Below are 19,848 nucleotides of genomic sequence, written 5' to 3'. Positions count from 1 at the left end.
TTGATGAAATGGGTGGGAGAAGGAAGAATCTCAGGAGCAACAGAGGAGGTGAGAAGGGAGAAGTGTGTAGGTGATGTGGAAGACGAGCAGGTGGTGTCACTGGGTGAGTTTGAAAGTGACAAGACAGCCCGGTAGAAGGGAGGAAGGTGGTGGGGCACTGGGGGGGATTTGGGAAGGGGGGAAGGAATAGAGAAGGTCAGGGGCGGATCTAGAAAAATATTTATGGGGTGGCGAGAGAGGGGCAGGAACTTTTGAGGGGTGGCAGACGTATATTTAGAGAATTTTATCACAGTTATCAGTTTGATGAGAAATATATGCACGCACACACTACATAAGGGCACAGACTGCCATTTACAAACTCATTCAGACAAGCTTAATCTCATGCAATGTCTTGCATTTGAGGTTTCAGGTGAAACGGTTCATATTAGGAATAAGTTACCATACAATGTGATCTCACTTAATAGGAGATAGAAGTGTGGTCACACTACTATAGGTGGGGCATTATCACAGGAAAGGCATTAAGGTAAGACACAGATGTTGAGTGGCAGTAACACATACTCCCCTAAGTAGCTTGAACTATTAAACAACAAGGGACACTTCATTCATTTCAATCTGAGCTGCTTTATTCCATTAAAAGGCTCACAGAGTTCCAAGCAGACAACTTTCAGCCCAACAAACGTGCTGGAGACAATGTGGTGAGATGCCTCCAAATCATACACATGTTTCACAATTCCATTTTTATGTAGGGTTCTATACCTTGGGGAGCTAGAAGAACTGGTAATCAAAGAAGACCAATACTTAAGGTTCTTTTAGTAGCAAGTAAGAAGGCTATAACTAAGAGCTGGCTTAAAATAGATGGGCCAAAACGTAAACAATGGCTATCTTTAGTAGAGGAAATCAAAGAAATGGAAATGCTCCCATATAAATTGAAAATAAAAGAAAAACTATTTGCAAGAAACTGGTTAAAATGGCATTTATGGTATACACATAACTAAAGAAACTAGACATATCTACAGAAGGAAAATAATTGTATGGACACATCCCTGGTTAGAGGCCTGTTCCTGTGAAGTGTGTTTTATTTTATGTATTTATTATTTTTGTTTATCTATTTCTGTACAATTGTCTTAACATATATTTTGCTATCAATATCTGGTAGCTTTTTCACTACTGTACTGTAGGAATACTAATAAAAACAAAGTAAAAAAAAAATAAGGCTCACAGAGTTACAAAAGGGTGAAGTTGTCATGCCTATAACAGCTGAATGCGGCGATTTCCATGTTGCTCAGCAAAACGCTTCACAAGTTTATCTAGATCTAATGCTTTTGTGCGTTTTGATTCAATGCTGAGTACAGCCAAACTCGATAGTCTCTTTTCTGACATAGTAGACCGCAAATATGTCTTTATGAGCCTGAGAGATGAAAAACTTCGTTCACAGGATGCACTGCTCACAGGTAAAACAACCGCTATTTTGCACAACCTGAACAACTCATAAAAAACATCCTGGTATGGATCCAACAACTGAGTGAACTCCATTAGAGTGGTAGGACTCTCCTTTTCCCCCTTTTTTCTGTCTAGTAATCTCCTCGTCTGATGTAACTCGTGTTTGAGATCCTCAATATCTGAATCATAAGCTTCAGCCAATAGCCTCGTTGCACGGTAACCGTAAATTCTACTTCCGCTGTTACTTGTATGCGCGTCTAAACTTCCGGTCGAACACTTCCGTGTTATGATAGCGTTTGACAGCTGGATACCGGTAACCGGCTTTTACTATTTAGAAGTGTACAATGAGTGTGTTCACAATAAAAGAAAGACGACTGACCTTTCAAAGGGTGGGGACATCGGCACTGCACTGTTGTGTACCTCAGTGTACGAATTCTTCGAGGTACAATAAGCTACTTTCCTTTCATTCATTTCCCGTTGACCCGGCGGTACGGGCCGAGTGGCTGAGGAGAATCCGAAGGGATAATTTCAGTCCGACGAAACATTCAAAGGTCTGCAGTAGGCACTTTAAAAGCACAGATTTTGTCGTGACAGCCGGGGGACTAAGAAAACTCCAAAAGGGATCAGTCCCTGTTCTGTTTTCTTGGAACGGGTTTGAGCTATCGGCACCTAGACCGAGTGTTTGGGAGAGGCGCCCGCGGCCAGATGTGGAGAGTCCCGATGTCTCTGACAACGAGATGGAAATCGCGGCTGTAGCTACTGACCACGACTACTCGGTGTTGCCACAAACGGTGATACGACTCATCGACCTGAAACAAACAGCCCTGACGCTCACTCTCCCTGCTGGATCTTTATTTGAAACTGTGGGAATTCAACATCATACATGTTATTTTATACAAAACAATAATCTTATATCTTTCTAACATTGAAAAGTCGAGCAAAGACCACGTTAAATTATAAAAGTAAGTAAAGCTATTACCACAGTAATATCACTATGTAAGCGCTAATGTTAGCTATGTAGCTACAATAATATTGTGCCATAGTTACAACTTACCTTCATAATTGTCGATATAACTGGATAGGTACATTTTGTATCCCTTATCACGTTTGCTCTTCGGTGTAGAACTGCCCATCCGAACAAGTCGGTGGACATCTGAGATGGAAATGTTTGGGAGATCCTGCAGGCATCTAGTGTAGAAACTCGCCATGTTTGACGTTCACCGATATCACACCGGAAGTTTAGAAGCGCATACAGTAACAGCGGAAGTAGAATTTACGGTTACCGTGCAACGAGGCTATAACAGCACAGCCTCCTCTCTCAAAAAAGTTGGACTTGACGGATTTAGTGCCTGGACACCCTGCATGATGTTACAATTTGTGTTAGAAAATCTTCGTCCTATTTCTCCAATCATGTTATCCAGAACTGGATAGTACACAGAGACACAAAAAGTGTGTTTGCTATCTGGAACTACATGCTGTCCCAGGGTGGAGAGGATGACAGTATCCTGAAGCACCTTTGTTGTCTGTCTTGGCCTCTTTGATTTTCGCTGAGTTGTATCAATGTTACTTTGTTGACATAAATCAAGTGTTTCACTCCACATTTCCTCAAAAGAGGCTTGGCTACGGTACTGGACCAGTGTCTCTTTAAGTGCCTCAATAAGTTCAACAGCCTTAGCATGGTCCAATGTTTTAGACTGGAGCATGTCTGATAAAAATTTGGAGTCACTCAGGACCTTTCTGAACAGAACAAGAGATCCAGCAAAATTCAGATCAATTTGAGCCAATATCCCTCTTGCTTCAACAGCTCTTTGTGGATGGTTCTCAGATGCGATCTCTTCAAGCACCTGTACTATTGCAGGCAACCTGTCCATAACATTGCGACATGCTATATGCCTACAGGCCCAACGTGTATCACTTAGCCGTTGGAGTTCCCTTGGTGCACCATCAAACATCTCCCGCTGAACTTCCAGCCATTTGTTATGTACATAGGACCCAGACATGAATAAATACAGTCGTTCCAATAATGAGAAGAATTTTCCTGCATCTGCCACACTTTTTACAGCGTCTACTATAACTAAGTTCAAGCAGTGTGCGCTGCAGTGAACATAGAAGGCATGTTTGGCTACTTCTTTTATTCTAGCTCGAACACCTGCATGTGCCCCGCGCATCACTGCCGCGCCATCGTAGCCCTGGCCTACAAGGTTTTTCTTGTACTCTAGCCCATGCTTCTCAAGGAAGCATATAATTTTGTCACTCAAGGCAGCAGCATCCAGGTGTTCTGCCACTTCAAACTCCAGAAAGCTCTCATGAACCACACCGTTGTAAAAATATCTCAGAACAAATGACATTTGCTCTTTTTTCTGAAGATCTTTCGTTTCATCAACAATAACTGAAAACTGCTTACTTGTCTTAACTTCCTGGATTATTTCCTCTTTGACCATTGCAGCCAAGCATTCAAGTATTTCATTTTGTATTGTTTTACTGGTGTATTTAGCATTTTTAGCTTGTTGTTCAAGTCTTTTTTTGATGATGGGGTTATGGTTACCCAGCAAGTCTAACATAGACAGAAAAACACCTTTATTGTCTGAATCGAGAGACTCCCTGTGACCCCGCTGTGCTATGTTTTCTGTGGCTGTTAGAACTAAAATTTCAGCTAATGTTTTAATATAGTATTGATTTTCAGCCACCTGCCTCTTTTTTTGCTCATCCATTAGCCCAAACATTGAGGTATTTTTATCCTTCATTTTATTGTTCTCTGTCCATGCAAACATTGCATTTACATGGCTTTCAGATCTGGCATGAGAACAGAAACCACTGTCTTTCATTGTAGCCTTTTTCCAGTTTTGATAACCCTCGAATGAGGTGAAAACAGTCCTTGGAGCATCGGGAAGGGAAAAATGCCTACAGGCAAAACAGTAAGATGCGTCTTTAGATTGTGAGTATTCTAACCAGGGATGAGATTTGTACCAGTCGCTGCGGAAGCTTCTCCTGGCTCCTCCCTGGAGTGTCTTTGGGAAACTCTCCCGCACTGGCTGCACTGGAACCTCACACCTGGACTTGGATACGTCTAGAAGTTGGAGGGGAGGAAAGATTCAAACAGCATTACCTCTGAACAAATTATACAATAATATAACAACGAGTAAAACATTATCAATTTGGAACTGTCATTGATTAGTTATAATAATCAGACTGTGTTAACACACACTAACATTTTAGCCTGGGAGAGTATTTATAGGTTAATTTGTTTAATTCTCATTCTCACACTTACACATTTCCCCAATTATTCGTATTCAAGCAAACATTAATAATTACATTTATTTGAAGTCAAAGCAATGTCTCTTAAATGCACCTAATAGCAAAATGTCCGTTTTTGTCATTTGTTGTTCTTATGTAACTAAGTAGGCTACTATGTACTATGCAGCAACAGTTTCCATACCATGTGGACCAACTCGACTGGAGATCGTTGGTGATGGCTCAGCAGGCACTCTCCTTTCCCTTTCACTGTCTGAGCCCTGTCTCTCGCTTTCTACCTCCTCATCTTGATGATGCTCTCCCTCCTCCATATCTTCGCTGCGGTGTTCTCCCACCTCCTCCTGTCCCTGGTCACCTTGGCCCTGTATTCTATCTCTGTCACGTTTCTGTTGCCCTTCTCTCTCTCCTTCCACCTCGTCTTCATCTTTTCTCTCTTCTTCCACCTCATCTCCTCCGTCTACATTGCTCAGTTGTTTATTTTCTGCTTCTCTCGACTTTTGCTTTGGTGAAAAAAAACTGCTTATGCTACCTTTCCTCTTCATTTCTGTAAGATGATTCAAAGTAACTTTACAATGTTTTCCTTGACACACGTTGAATCAATATTAGCTTTTGTAGCTTACTTTACACAGTACTAGCATCAGACCTAGCTAACATTACATCAAAGATAATCTAGTATTACCGTCTCTGATTACATGTATAGTAAGCGGATCATCTCAAAATCAGCATCACAACTATACTAGCACTGCACAACTATACTAGCAATTTAATTTATTGAAGAAAAGAAAAAAAATGTTTTACCTCTTTCCTCCCGTGTGTCCTCTCCTTGCGACTCCTGGCTCCTTCACTTCGCGTTCGCGCCACTCACTTTTCAAAAGAAAGCAGTCAGGTGCTAGCCTGGGTCCCAACCGAACGTAGCCCTGGCCCAATCAGATTGCCAGGGCGGGCTTTAGACGATGATGGACAGATGAACAACAGGAACGTAACCAACCACGTCACTTAAGAGCGCTTGGGTTGCATTCGAATTAGAAGAGACACTTTTTTCGGCGTTATCTCGTGCTGCATTCACTGCAGTCGGACATTTGAGATTTGCGCTCGGCTCGTAAATGTCAGACTGACGTTAACTTTTCTTTTAACTCGTTGCTGCCACATGGGGTGGCAGCAGGGGTGGCAAGGCTTTCATTTAGGGTGGCAGTTGCCACCCCATGCCACCCCGGTAGATCCGCCCCTGGAGAAGGTTGATTTTGGCTACTAAGGTACTAGTGGCTATTTGTCCAAATGTAAAGAACAAATATGTGTGTGTGTGTGTGTGTGTGTGTGTGTGTGTGTGTGTGTGTGTGTGTGTGTGTGTGTGTGTGTGTGTGTGTGTGTGTGTGTGTGTGTGTGTGTGTGTGTGTGTGTGTGAAACACTGAAATACCAAGGCTAAATCCCGGTAAAGGACCACATTTGGACTGTATTTATTTATGTACAAGCAGACTGAGCAGTCATTGGTAGGAGTCTGTGCACCTGTTAATATATTAAAATAAGATCTCCTCTCCTCTCCAGGCTCATTGTGAATGATAAATTGAATCTGCTGTGTCTCATTGAATGTTCCGTTGATGACTGATCATACAAAGTATTTATATAGCAAGAATAAGGATGGAAAAGGAAGCCATTTAGGATTGAATGCACTCTGTACTTTGATAACAGATGTGAGCACAATTAGTAGAGAATGAGCTGTAGTTAGTAACCATCCTCATCTCAGTGTCAGATTAAGTGTCTACAGTCAGGTCCAGAAATATTTGGACATTGACACAATTTCATTATTTTTGCTCTGTACACCTCTATAATGGACTTGAAATCAAAAACTCCACATGTCCTTTAACTGCAGACTTTCAGCTTTATTTTGAGGGTATTTACATCCAAATCAGATAAATGGTGTAGGAATTACAAAACATTTTATACGTGGTATCCCCTTTTTAAGGGACCAAAAGTAATTGGACAAAGTAACATAATCATAAATAAAATTGTCACTTTTAATATTTGGTGGCAAATCTTTTCCAGTCATTGAGAGCCTGAAGTCTTGAACCCATAGACATCACTAGACGCTGGGTTTCATCCCTGCTGAAGTTCTGCCAGGCCTCTACTACGGCTGTCTTCAGTTCCTGCTTGTTCTTTTGGCAGTGTCCCTTCAGTTTAGTTTTCAGCAAGTGAAATGCATGCTCAATTGGATTCAGGTCAGGTGATTGACTTGGCCATTGCAGAAATTCCTCTTTGGCTGCCTTTGCAGTATGCGTCAGGTCATTGTCCATCTGCACTGGGAAGTGCCACACAATGAGTTATGAAGCATTTGGATGAATATGAGCAGATAATATTGCCTGAAACCCTTCAGCGTTCATCCTGCTGCTTTTGTCAGCAGTCACATCATCATTAACTATAAGGGAAGCAGTTTCATTGGCAGCCAAACATGCACACGCCATAACACTACCACCACCATGCTGCACTGATGAGGATTACGCTTTGGAGCAGTTCCTTTCCTTCTCTATGCTCTTCTCTTCCTATCATTCTGGTACAAGTTGATCTTTGAATCATCTGTCCATAGGATGTTTTCCAGATCTGTACAGGCTCTTTTAGATGGGTTTGAGCAAGCTCTAATCTGGCCTTCCTGTTTTTGAGGATCACTAACGTTTACATCATGTGGGGAACCCTCTGTATTTACTCTGGTGATGTCTTCTCTTGACTTTTGACTTTGACATAGATACACCCACCTCCTGGAGATTGTTCTTGAGCTGGCATACTGTTGTGTAGGGCTTTTTCTTTTATTCTGTTATCCACCACAGTGTTCTTCTATGGTCTTTCAGGTCTTTTGGTGTTGCTGAGCTCAACAGCGCGTTCTTTCTTTTTAAGAATGAACCAAATGTTAGATTTGGCCACACCTAATGTGTTTGGTATGTCTCTGATGTTTTTGTTTAATGCTTAATGATGGCTTGCGTCAATGATAGTGACAGCTGTTTGGACTTCATTGATAGTTGACAGCAACACATTCCAAATTCAAATAACACACTTGAAATTAATTCTAGACCTTTTTTTCTGCTCCTTGTAAATGAACTAATGACAAAATATCACACCAGGTCATTCAACAGCCGAGCAGCCAATTGTCCAATTACTTGTGGTCCCTTAAAAAGGGGATACCCTGGATAAAATGTGTTGTAATTCCTACACCATTCACCTGATCTGGATGTACATACCCTCAAAATAAAGCTGAACGTCTGCACTTAAAGAACATATTTATTGTTTAATTTCAAATCTATTGTTGTGGGGTACAGAGCCAAAATAATGAAAATTGTGTCAATGTCCAAATATTTATGGACCTGACTGTATATGCTTCTTTCCTCACAGACAGTGGCTCTCATCCATCAACACTATAAGGCGAGAACTATATACTGTTTAAAATAACTAACTATGGAGAGGATTTGGCAGTTAGGTTTGGCCTGAACAAGATTCTTTCACACTCCGTCTCAGATGTAATGAATGGATATGTGAAGGTAGGCAGACTCAATCTATTTTACAGTGTGATCCACGAGCAGTGAGATGGGAGCTGACCGAGAGAGATTCATGTTAGAACCAGACCAAGGTCACCAGGATCCCTGCACTCAAACTGAGCTTTGCCTAGGTTTAATTGGAAATTAAGTCCTGATAAATTTGTCAATGTTGTCCTCTCCCCCTCTAGTGGGTGCTGGCCTTTGAGATCTTCATCCCATTGGTCCTCTTCTTCATACTCCTGGGTCTGAGGCAGAAGAAGCCAGCGATTCCGGTCAAGGAAGGTAGGCAGGGGGTTGACTATATTTTTGAATATAATGTACTCTTAAAGGGTAAAAGGATGACCCAATAAATGCTCACTTTCCTTGTGTTTGCTGAACATTTTAAAAGAGGGCTGTTTATTTGAGCTCATGTATAGTTCAGAGATCGTGGTTCTGTCAGCAAGGCTAGAAACATGTGTTGATACTAAGCAGTATGCATTGCTGTGGTTCCCCTGGTCAAATTAAATGACACTTCTAAACATAAATCTGCTGCTGTCACCATGTGCTGTAGCTGTTGTGTCCTTTTATCATGTCTAATATTGTGATGCTCTGTCCTTAGTAGGTATTTTTCATGTTTTAATTTGCTCTCAGTGCAATCTATTTTTCTTGTAGCCATTGCCACACTTTAAAGTAATGTTTTTTGTCCATGTTGTTTTCCTTTGTCTTTTTTTCTTGTTTGTTTTGCTGTTCTTTCTTTCTTTTTCTTTTCATCTGTGTTTCTTTTCGTCCTGTGCCTGATGCATGTTCTCAACGTGTTGGATGGACCAGTGTGTAAGTTTCATCATGACTTAATTTTATCCTCCAATCTTGGCCGTGTACTACGAAGCCAGGTGAACTAACCCTGGGCGTCTTCACTCACCCTAACAAACACGACCCTTCTAACCCTACGATGCTATCACCTCGGCAAATTAAATTATAATTAAGGTCATCACAATGGCCAAGCATACTATCAGTAGAACATCGTATCTCACAAATGAAGACCAAACTGTCATATCAGAATAATATGGAGAAGTCACACTGGTGCAGCAGCTGAGTGCAGTAAGGTGAATCACATCACCTCTACGAGAGGATGTGACTGGTGTGTGTAACCCATTCATTAGTTGTAACATGTGCTCTTTTGGAATTAGAATATGAGATACATTATTCATCATTTATTCATGGCGTGTATGACCTTGATAATAATAATAATAATAATAATAATAATAATAATAATAATAATAATAATAATAATAATAATAAAATGTGTATAGCACCTTTCATGCACAAAGCAGCCCAAAGTGCTTTACAGAACAAGAAGAAAACACACATCAATATTAAAATAAATAGAGAACAATCTAAAACATCAACAGTGATCCTAATGAAATGCCCTTGAATTGAAGCTTAGGTTAAAATAAAACCATTTCAAAAAAAAATTAAAATCTAAAATAAAACCAAAAGAGAAAAAATACAGTAAAACATGGGCAGTGATACCAGTGAGAATTGAAAGTTAACCCAAATTAAAAGCCTTATTAAAAAGACAGGTTTTTCATTTACTTTTAAACATTTCAAGGGAGTTTGCTGTTCTAAGATCCACGGGGAGGCTATTCCATAGTTTACGCAGCCTCCCCAGATCACTTGTGTGATACCCTTGGGATTTCTAAAAGCAGGGCAGTGGAGGATCCAAGGGTTCGTGTTTGAACATAAAACAAAGGCTGAGGTAAGAAGGTGCAAGGTGATGTAAGGCTTTATAAGTTAATAAAAGGACTTTAAAGAAACAGGTAACCAGTAGAGTGATGCCAGCACAGGGGAAATGTGATCTCTTTTCGTGGTGCTGGTTACATTCTTGTCGCAGCATTTTGAACTAACTTGTAGTTTCCGTAAGGAACTTTTAGGCATGCCAGTAAAAAGAGAATTACAGTAGTCCAAGCGACTTGTGATAAAAGCATGTAATAGCATTTCTTTTTGAGTTAAACATTTTCTAATTTGGGCTTTTCTAATGTTTCTAAGATGAAAAAAATATGTTTTTGCAACCTTGTTAAAATGGTTAAGGTCACAGTCTAAACTGATGGTGTGAAAAATGAATAAATATAACGAAAACATGTTTCAGAGTGGTGAACAGTCTAACTGTTAAACTCACACGCACCCTGCTTTGTAGTACCGGCCTCTGACCCCGGCTCACACTCTTGAAGATTTGGATTCTTCAGTCAAACTTTGTTGTGGTTGTGTGTTTCTCTGTGTGTGTGTTAACTGTGTGTTTGCCTAACTCCAAGCCCTGACACACCTAGCCTTTATTATTTCTTTTAGCACTTTCCCAAAAGGCTGCTTTCTGTTTCTCTGCAGTGCATAATGTTGCTGTGACGTGCTCTGTGTCTCCGTTGAAATGCTGTTATTCCATGTATTTATTGTCCCATACAGCCACAAGTGCTCCTTATGTTGTTCCTCTCAAAGACGACTTGTGTTTACATGTTCACTTGGTGGACACATACAGATAGAGATATAGATAGAGAGATGATCTGTATGAATTGTCATCTTCATGTTAACATTTCATGGTACTTCACAGACCCACTTCACTCACACTGTGAGGTTAAATCACTTTCTTACTGATTGCGTGAACATGACCTATGAACTCAATGTCCTGAAAGATTCCCGAAAACAAAGAGTCCAGAGCCTTAACAGTGGGAATATTCTGGGAAAGGCCTCAGTTATGATTGAATGTATATAGTTAGTGAGTTTAACTCTGTTGACAGATGTAAACAGTTAAAGACCAGTTTCAGTAGCACAGTAACCATGGAAACATTGGGCTACTGGCAAAAGCTGAGGTTTCCTTGTGTTCCGGTGGGAGAGCTCTCATGGACTTTTAAAGAAGAGGAAAATGTATTTTTTGTTCGGCACTCTAACACAATCTCTCACTCTGCTTCCTCCTCCTCATTGTCCTGGTGCTCCTCATCCTCCTCTTATCCACATCTGTATGTTATTGTTTACCTCTGCCACATCCTCTTCCTCTGTCTGGTTTTCTCTGTGTCCCTTTACCCCACCATTCTTCCCTTGTGTCCAGCTTTTTACAGCGCCGCCCCTCTAACCTCGGCAGGAATCATCCCCATCATGCAGTCTCTGTGCCCAGATGGACAAAGGAATGAATTTGGTTTCCTGCAGTACAAGAACTCTACGTAAGTGGATTTTTGACAGCATTCACTTATCAGATAATATGTTCCATTTTGTGAAAACTTGGAGACTAAGATAGTCCCTCGGTGAAAAAAAAAAGAGGATATAACCAGCCATGCCTAGGGGAGCAATTTTCTCAACATTGACAGACTGGTACATAATTAGATGCAGACATTAGGTTTGTCTTCACGATGAATTTTAATACCTTTGGTGATCCTCTGGACTTTGACACACACACACACACACACACACACACACACACACACACACACACACACACACACACACACACACACACACACACACACACACACACACACACACACACACACACACACACACACACACACACAATATTTACTCAGAGAGAAGGCAAAATGTCTCCACATGGTGGCTTCAGGAAGGCAGGTGTCAGGATTGGGGAAAGGAACCAAGCGCAGAACCAATAAAGGAGGCAGGGGTACAATGCGTATAAAAAAAGGCGAGCTTTTATTGATAAAAAAGCTGATAACAAAAATGCAGAAAAGGGAGGTGCAAGACATCACGTGGAAACGGCAAACAACGACGCGACAAAGAACACAAAGGAAACACCAGATTAAATACAGAGGGTAATCACAAGACAAGAAACAGCTGGGAAGGGGGGAGGAGAAACACAGGGGTAACAGGTGAGCACGATCAGACAATCAGACAGGAGGGAAATTAAAGACAGGAAGTAAACTGGACAAGACAGGAAGTGACAAAACAAGATACATTTGAAAATAAAACGGTAAACTAAAAAGCGTTCTCCATTTCAGTTGTCTCTGTGGTCTGTAGCCATAATGTTTTATTTAGAATCAAAATGGTGACATCTCTAATAATGGGTGACCTATGGTGGTTCTGGTAGCTGTATTCTATTCTATTTTTATTTAAGCTTCCGGGTCTTAGTTTTACTTTCAGTGTAGTTGCAAGAAGAAATTCCACTGCCTCTCTCTGTTTTCCTTCCTTCTGACTCTCCTTCTCTTAGTGTGACACAGCTGCTGGAGCACATCAGTGAAGTGCTGGAACAGAACCGCCTCTTCATGTCTGACCGGCCTGGTTTGGGTCAGGAGCTTGAGAGCCTGCAGCAGCACCTGGAGAGTCTCAGCTCCAGCCCTTCACCTCCGGACAGCAACCTTAACAGCAGCCAAGGTTAGACGGCCATGCTTTACCTAGAGTCTGTCTGAGGCCTCTTCCAGTGTTCTGTCAATTTATGATCATAGGCACGAAAATGAAATCACTACTGAAGTGTTTAGCTTGGTAAACATATATAACATAAAAAAATATGTTTGTTTGCAGAAACCTTGCAATGTTCTTTTCTCTGAACAATTTTCTTCCTATAGATGTGCACAGTTATGATACAATCTTTAGGTGCAGTCAGACGAAACTGTTCAAATGGAAGTAGCACAGGAAAAACAACTATTTTTGTCCATGATGAATTTATCATGGACCCTTAGTACAGATTTTGGTACTATCTGGTCAAGTGTCAATATCTCTTTTAGCTGACCTTATGTTGTTGTTTAAATAAATTCATTCCATCTCACAGAGCTTACACATGTCACTGGATCTGGTGCAACTACTTACTCCATGTTCATTTTATAAAAGCATTTTTTTTAAATTCTTGTCATTATAAAACCAAGGAAATGTTCTTTTTTGGTGTGTGTGTGTGTGTGTGTGTGTGTGTGTGTGTGTGTGTGTGTGTGTGTGTGTGTGTGTGTGTGTGTGTGTGTGTGTGTGTGTGTGTGTGTGTGTGTGTGTGTGTGTGTGTGTGTAGGCTTCACTCTGGCCAGTGTGTTGGTGAATCAGTCAGTTTTCCAGCAGTTCCTGGTCAGGAACCTTTCCCTGTCCAGCTCCGCAGCCAGCCTGCTGCTCAACACTCCGGTCAGCCTCAGAGAGGTGATCACTCTCACCTTACTCAGTATACAGACAGCTCCGGAAAAAATGAAGAGACCACGCATGTATGGCAGCCATTCCAGTGTCTGTTGAATTCCAACACAGAGAAATGTTGTCAGTAGTTTATAGAATACAATAAACATTTTTTTTTTTTTTATAATTTAAATCAAAGACATATCTCTAAATAGTAAAACCAGAGGAACTGATAATGCTGCAGTGGTCTCTTCATTTTGTCCAGAGCTGTATTAATATTTCATGCCTTCATTCTGTACTGGCAATAGCCCTATTCATGTCAGATATGAATATACAGTATGTATTATAAATATGTGTTGTAATTTATTGCTCAGTCTTTAAATACACACTCTGACATACACACTCCCAGTCTCGCAACACAACATTGTTACGAAGAGTGAAGCAGGCAGAACCCAAATGCAGGGAAGACACAGGGTTAAATGGAAACTACCTTTATTTCAAGGCCTTTAGACTTAACAAACAGATTGGAACTCTTTTCCTGGATAACACATCCAAAATCAACGAAGGCTCTAACAACAAGTGACGGACAAACGGAACTTAAATACAAGAACAGTGATCACAAAGACAAGACACAGGTGGGGAGGGAAGAAACACACAGGGGCACCATGTGAACACAGTCAGGTAATCAAACCAGAGGGGAACACAGAGACAGGAAGTAGAATCGGAAATAAGTAGGGGATGTCATGATTCTGGTTTCGTGTCTGTCATGTCTTTGTGTTGTGTGTTTTATTTTGAAAGGTTTTCCCCTCTTGTGTCAGGTTAAGTTTCACTTCCTGTTGGAGTTTCCCTCCTTTCCCTGACTGTGTCATTGTGTTCACCTGTTGCCCCTGTGTTTCTCCTCACCTCTCCAGCTGCGTGTTGTTTGGTGATTAGCCTTGTGTATTTAGTCTTGTTTCCCCTTTTGTCTCTTTTTCGGTCGTCGTCGTTTCCTACCTGATCCTGTACATGTTACCTGCCTGTTCCTGCCCGTCCGTCTGTCTGCTCCTGTTCCCAGTGTCCCTGTATCCCCTGATTAGTGTTGGTGTGGTTGTTTTTTGGTTGAACGTACAGCTTTAATTTAAGTAAAGCTCGCCTTTTGTTTGGACCCATACCTGCCTCCCGTTCATTTTACTGCACTTGGGTCCTGTTTCCCCAAACCCTGACAGAGGTGTGGCCGGAGACAACAGGACAGGTGGGGCCGGAGTCGACAGGATAGGCGGGGCCAGAGTTGACAGGACAGGCCGGGCCGGAGTCAACTGGACACGCCAGGCCGGAGTCGACTGGACAGGCGAGGCCGGAGTCGAGGCTGGAGTCGACTGGACAGGCGAGGCTGGAGTCGACTGGACAGGCCAGGCCGGAGACGACAGGACAGGCTGGGCCGGAGTCGACTGGACAGGCCAGGCCAGAGACGACAGGACAGGCGGGGCTGGAGTCGACTGGACAGGCAAGGGGGTGGAGTCGGCCGGGCCGCCGACAGGACAGCAAGGGCTGGAGTTGGCCGGGCTGCCGACAGGACAGGCGGGGTTGGAGTCGGCCGGGCCGCCGACAGGACAGCAGGGGCTGGAGTCGGCCGTGCCGCCGACAGGACTGGAGTGGCTGGAGTGGGCCGGAACGCAGCTAGAAACATGGCTGCAGGACGCTTGGCTGCAGCTTGAGCCGGAAGCGTCACTGCTGTGACCCGAGGTTTCAGGATAGGGTGCAGGCTTTCTGGGGAAGTGACAAATGTCCTTAAATATTCCGGCACCTGTTCTATTGGGGATCCTGCCTTCACCTGTTCTATTGGGGATCCTGCCTTCACCTGTTCTGATGGGGGTCCTGCCAACACTTACACCTGCTCCGTTGGGGGCCCTGCCGTCGACTGTTCCGATGGGGCTCCCGCCAACACCTGCTCCGTTAGGGGCCCCGCCGTCACCTGTTCCGATGGGGGTCCCGCCAATACCTGATCCTGCACCGTTGGGGGCCCCGCCTTCACCTGTTCCGATGGGGGTCCCGCCAACAACCGTTTCTGCTCCGTTGGGGGTCCTGCCATCACCTGTTCTGATGGGGGTCCTGCCATCACCTGATCCTGCACCGTTGGGGGCCCCGTTTTCACCTGTTCCGATGGGGGTCCCGCCAACAACTGTTTCTGCTCCGTTGGGGGTCCTGCCGTCACCTGTTGTGATGGGGGTCCTGCCATCACCTGCTCCGTTGGGGGTCCCACCGTCAACTGTTCAGATGGGGATCCCGCCAACACCTGCACCTGTTCCGTTGGGGGTCCTGCCGTCACCTGTTCCGATGGGGGTCCCGCCAACACCTGCACCTGTTCCGTTGGGGATCCTGCTGTCACCTGTTCCGATGGGGGTTCGCCAACACCTGTTCCGATGGAGGTCCGGCCAACACCTGATCCTGCGCCATTGGGGGTCTCGCCGTCACCTGTTCTGGTGGGGGTCCCGCCAACACCTGCACCTGCTCCGTTGGGGGCCCTGCTGTCTTCTGTTCCGATGGGGGTCCTGCCAACACCTGCTCCGTTGGGGGTCCCGCCGTCACCTGTTCCAATGGGGGTCCCGCCAACACCTGCTCCTGTTCCGTTGGGGGTCCTGCCAACACCTGTTCCTCCTCCAGGCCACCCTCCAGAGCTATCTCGCCGCCCTTCGGAGCTATTCCACGGTCCTCTAGGTCGTCCTCCAGGCCGTCCTCCGGAGCTGTCTCGCCGTCCTCAAGCCCGGCCTCCAGAGGCGTCTCGCCGTCTTCCAGCCCGTCCTCCAGGGGCGTCTCGCCGTCTTCCAGCCCATCCTCTGGAGGCGTCACGCCATCTTCTAGCCCGTCCTCCAGAGGCGTCTCGCCGTCTTCCAGCCCGTCCTCCAGAGGTGTCTCGCCGTCTTCCAGCCCTTCCTCCAGAGGAGTCTCGCCGCCCTCCTGCCCGTCCTACAGAGGCATCTCGTCGCCCTCCTGCCCAGCCCCCAATGTGGCCCGTCTTCGTCTTTGGCCCCGTCTTCGTCGCCGGCCCTGTCTCCGCCCCTGTCTCTGCCCCCCAGTGTTCCCTCGCCGTGACCTACGCCCCTGTTTCTGGGGTTAACCCTGCCTCCCGTTCATTTTACTGCACTTGGGTCCTGTTTCCCCAAACCCTGACAGGGAAGTGCACACTTTTCAAAAATAAAACCCAGACAAACAGACAAATTGTGACAAACATTATTTCCATAGAGATTGTCAGGGTTACAGGTTACAGTTGAATGAATGCGGTCAATTCTTTGTCTCAAACATAGCGTAGCCATGTCATATATGATATTGTTTATTAGTAAAAGTGCTTTATGATTTTTATGTGACCTTCGACATATAACTGAACCTTTAAACTACTGCATAAAAAATAAGGCAAAATGTATCGTGTGTGTATGTGTGTTTTGTCCTGCAGGTGCACAGTCTTATCTTTGGTACATCCCTCAGAGGGGCCCAAAAATGGATTCACGGGTTAAAAGACACCAGACAAAAACCTGGAAACAAAGTTCATCAGCTTGAGGTTAGTTCACACAACACACACACGCACACACACACACACACACACACACACACACACACACACACACACACACACACACACACACACACACACACACACACACACACACACACACACACACACACACACACACACACACATACACACACGCGCGCACTCATACACAGCACACTATGTGAAGACCAAAGTCCAGTTCATGCATGGCAGTGGTGATACTATTAGCTGGCTGACTTATGTGAGGAACAAATCGTAGCAGCCATGGTGACTTCATGGAGGTCATGTAAATAATAACAATAGTTTTAGCTGATATATTGTAATATTCTATGTGAGGTTCTTAGTCAAATTTAAAACTGAAGCATACACCAAATGCCAAAGAAACAACAGTTTTAAAAAGATTAGAACAGTGGTCGAAAGTGTCCGTCACTTTGACCTCAGGAAAGGGAAAGGTAGGACATCCTCATCATGATAATTGTCCATAGCAACACTCTAGTGTTGTCCATTATTTCTTCAATTGTTTCTGTCTTGAGTAAATTAATTCGGTAATGTCCTCCATGGCGCTTGAACATTTATACTAAGTCTTTTTGCGATAAAACATCCCGATGTGATGGTGGTAAAGCTCTCCAATTGAAGGAGACACATGCACACACCTGCCGACATTACCAGAGAGTGAGGATGGTAATGTAAAGGATGCGTTGCATGTTTCTTCCTCTTTTCCAGATAAGATACTTTGGATGCTTATTTAATGCCCAAAGACTCTCATCTCAGTGATAGGAGAAATTATTTTGCCAGCTATTATTTTGGTATTTTATTATAATTGATTTTATTGAACATGTCCCCTGAAAATTATCTTTCTCGCATCTCCTCTCCTCCTCCTCCTCCTCCTCCTCCTCCTCTTCCTCTAGGAGAAGCTGCTGGGAGACTTGCACAGTTTGGATGGAGGTCTGATACATAAATCCTTACGTGACCCAACCAAAGCAGCCCACAGGCCGGCTCTGCTCCAGCTCATGTCACGGGCGTGGGGCCTCGGTGAAGCCACAGGAAACCAGAGGACTGACCAACAGGCCCTGGAAGAGGTGGAGGTGTGTCTGCTGACTCAGGCTACTCCAGCCATGGCTTACATTGCACTTCAGGGTTTGAGGTGTTCAGTGATTCTTCTTGATAAGACCTCTGTGAGCTCTTCAATGCTAACAGGAGAGTCTCATGGCAAAAACACCTGTGCGTTATAACTTTAATAAAATCATACTTACCCTTATGATTCTGAGCAGGATCCAAAAAAGTTAGCGTATCTAAAATATAAAATCATGGCAGTGGTTTATTTTCTTAAACCATGAGTCTAAATAGTTTAAAAAGAGATGTTTAAGTGTTCCCTTATACAGATGAAGCTGATTTAATCCTTTACTCCTTTACTTTCACATATCTACAAAAGAAATCTGTGGAAGAATTCAACATCCCCTCATGAGACATGTCTCATCCTGTGTATTTCAGTGACACGGTCAAGACAGCTCATAATATGAATGATATCCTGTCATTGAATTGTAATCCAGCAGCTGAAGATGCCCTCAAATATCCAAACTAACAAACAACCATGTACAGGCACAAACACAGCAATAATTCATGAATTCTCATAACAGAGGCAAGATAAAAAAACTTTTGATTTCTCTTATCATTTCTTTTTTACATACAAAAGTAAATAGTAGTATTTCAAACTTAATAAATTATGATTAATCGTGGATAATTATTGTGAGTAGCACAATTAGACTTTTAGAGACTGATACCACCAATATTTATACTGATAATACCAAGCATTAGAGCAAAAGTTGAGATGCTGACGTCAAATAAACAAATTCTATCTTCCACAGGGGGCCGTCTTGACTGGGGCCATGCTGGAGGTCCTCACCTGTGGGGAGGATGGGGCTAGTGAGCTCAACAACATCCTGATGCTGCCAGAGAACCAGCGACCGGTGCTGCAGGCCTATCTCAGAGCAGTGTGCGGCGGAGGGGAGGGTCAGAGGTCAGAGCGCTTCAGGCTGTTGAGCCTGGCGCTGAGAGAGCAGATCAACACCCAGAGGGTCGCTGAGAAGGTACATAGGAAACTGCTGAACCTCTACTGCTGTCACTGTACGCTCACACTGAATGACTTCCACTGCAGATAAATGAAACGTTTCTCTTTACCTTTTATTAATCGGGTCTTTAACAACAAACAAACACTTTTAGTGGTTAACACTGATCGCAGCCTGTTGAGCGGCACTGGAGCAACACATTCCCAAAATGTCATAATGTGTCTCCTAAACAGTGATGTTTAGGAGACACATTATGACCACTTTTTTCAGTAACGAGTAATCTAACGCGTTACTTTTTCCAAAACAAAAATCAGACTATAGTTACTTATCCAAGTCACTGTGCGTTACTATTTTTGTCATTCTCCTTAGAAAAAAAAAAAAGTTTTAGCTTTCTTCTCGCGTCTCGGCGACAATTAAGCCACGTTTTCAGCATGAGGACAACTCCAGTGTAATACCACACAGAGACACAAACGTAAACAACAATGGAGGGAGGAGAGAGATGCGCGTTTTCTAGCTGGAAATATAGGCACTATTTTGAGTTTGAGTCAGCTACAGATGACAATATTAAGGTTCGTTGTTCTCTGTGCTGGAGACAAAGTGCTGTCTAGCTTCAAAAACACTACGTCAAATCTGAAGAAACATTTGGAGTCGCAGCACTGCACAGTCAAACGTCCCACCAGGTGGAGCAAAGCAGAGAGCTGCGACTAAAGCAGAAGTGGTGTGTAAAACTTAGGAGCGTGTAGCTCCCGTTTCAAACTTTTGAAAAATCAGGTTATGAACGGATGATCAAGTTGTTTAGTCAAAGTCCATCGTGAAATATAATGTGGGGAATATAATGGCATCAAAGAAAGCACACAACAAGGCTAAAGTGCCGTTAAACGAGAGCAGTGGCCTGTCGGGAGTGAATGACACACGAGCAGCTGAGGAGAACGCCATGGAGAGCGAGTCCTCGCAGGTGAGCCACTCGGAGCTGTCGGCACTAAT

The 19,848-nt window shown here is 43.6% G+C and overlaps 1 protein-coding gene and 1 long non-coding RNA gene across 4 annotated transcripts in view; one reads left to right on the top strand and one right to left on the bottom strand.

Moving 5' to 3' along the window:
* The window catches only part of abca2 (ATP-binding cassette, sub-family A (ABC1), member 2), a 168,201-nt gene that overhangs the window by 73,737 nt on the left and 74,616 nt on the right, over positions 1 to 19,848 (top strand). For all 3 annotated transcript variants that reach the window (XR_010166908.1, XM_063896434.1, XM_063896435.1), the window contains 7 exons: positions 8,400 to 8,493; positions 11,285 to 11,396; positions 12,395 to 12,558; positions 13,181 to 13,302; positions 16,700 to 16,804; positions 17,707 to 17,883; positions 18,664 to 18,885. Coding sequence is in view for 2 of the 3 variants with exons in the window: in XM_063896434.1 (XP_063752504.1) it covers positions 8,400 to 8,493; positions 11,285 to 11,396; positions 12,395 to 12,558; positions 13,181 to 13,302; positions 16,700 to 16,804; positions 17,707 to 17,883; positions 18,664 to 18,885 (996 nt within the window). In the remaining variant the exon portion in view is untranslated. The remainder of the gene's footprint in view (positions 1 to 8,399; positions 8,494 to 11,284; positions 11,397 to 12,394; positions 12,559 to 13,180; positions 13,303 to 16,699; positions 16,805 to 17,706; positions 17,884 to 18,663; positions 18,886 to 19,848) is intronic.
* LOC134873972 (uncharacterized) lies at positions 4,169 to 5,903 on the bottom strand. Its single transcript, XR_010167007.1, has 2 exons — positions 5,491 to 5,903; positions 4,169 to 4,507 (listed from the first exon to the last, which is right to left on the bottom strand). It is a non-coding gene; the product is annotated as an uncharacterized LOC134873972 (long non-coding RNA).

Source organism: Eleginops maclovinus, chromosome 12 (genome assembly GCF_036324505.1).
Source record: "Eleginops maclovinus isolate JMC-PN-2008 ecotype Puerto Natales chromosome 12, JC_Emac_rtc_rv5, whole genome shotgun sequence".
NCBI lineage: Eukaryota > Metazoa > Chordata > Actinopteri > Perciformes > Eleginopidae > Eleginops > Eleginops maclovinus.
Note: the sequence above shows the minus strand (reverse complement) of the source record. Positions and strands in the feature narration are given on the sequence as shown.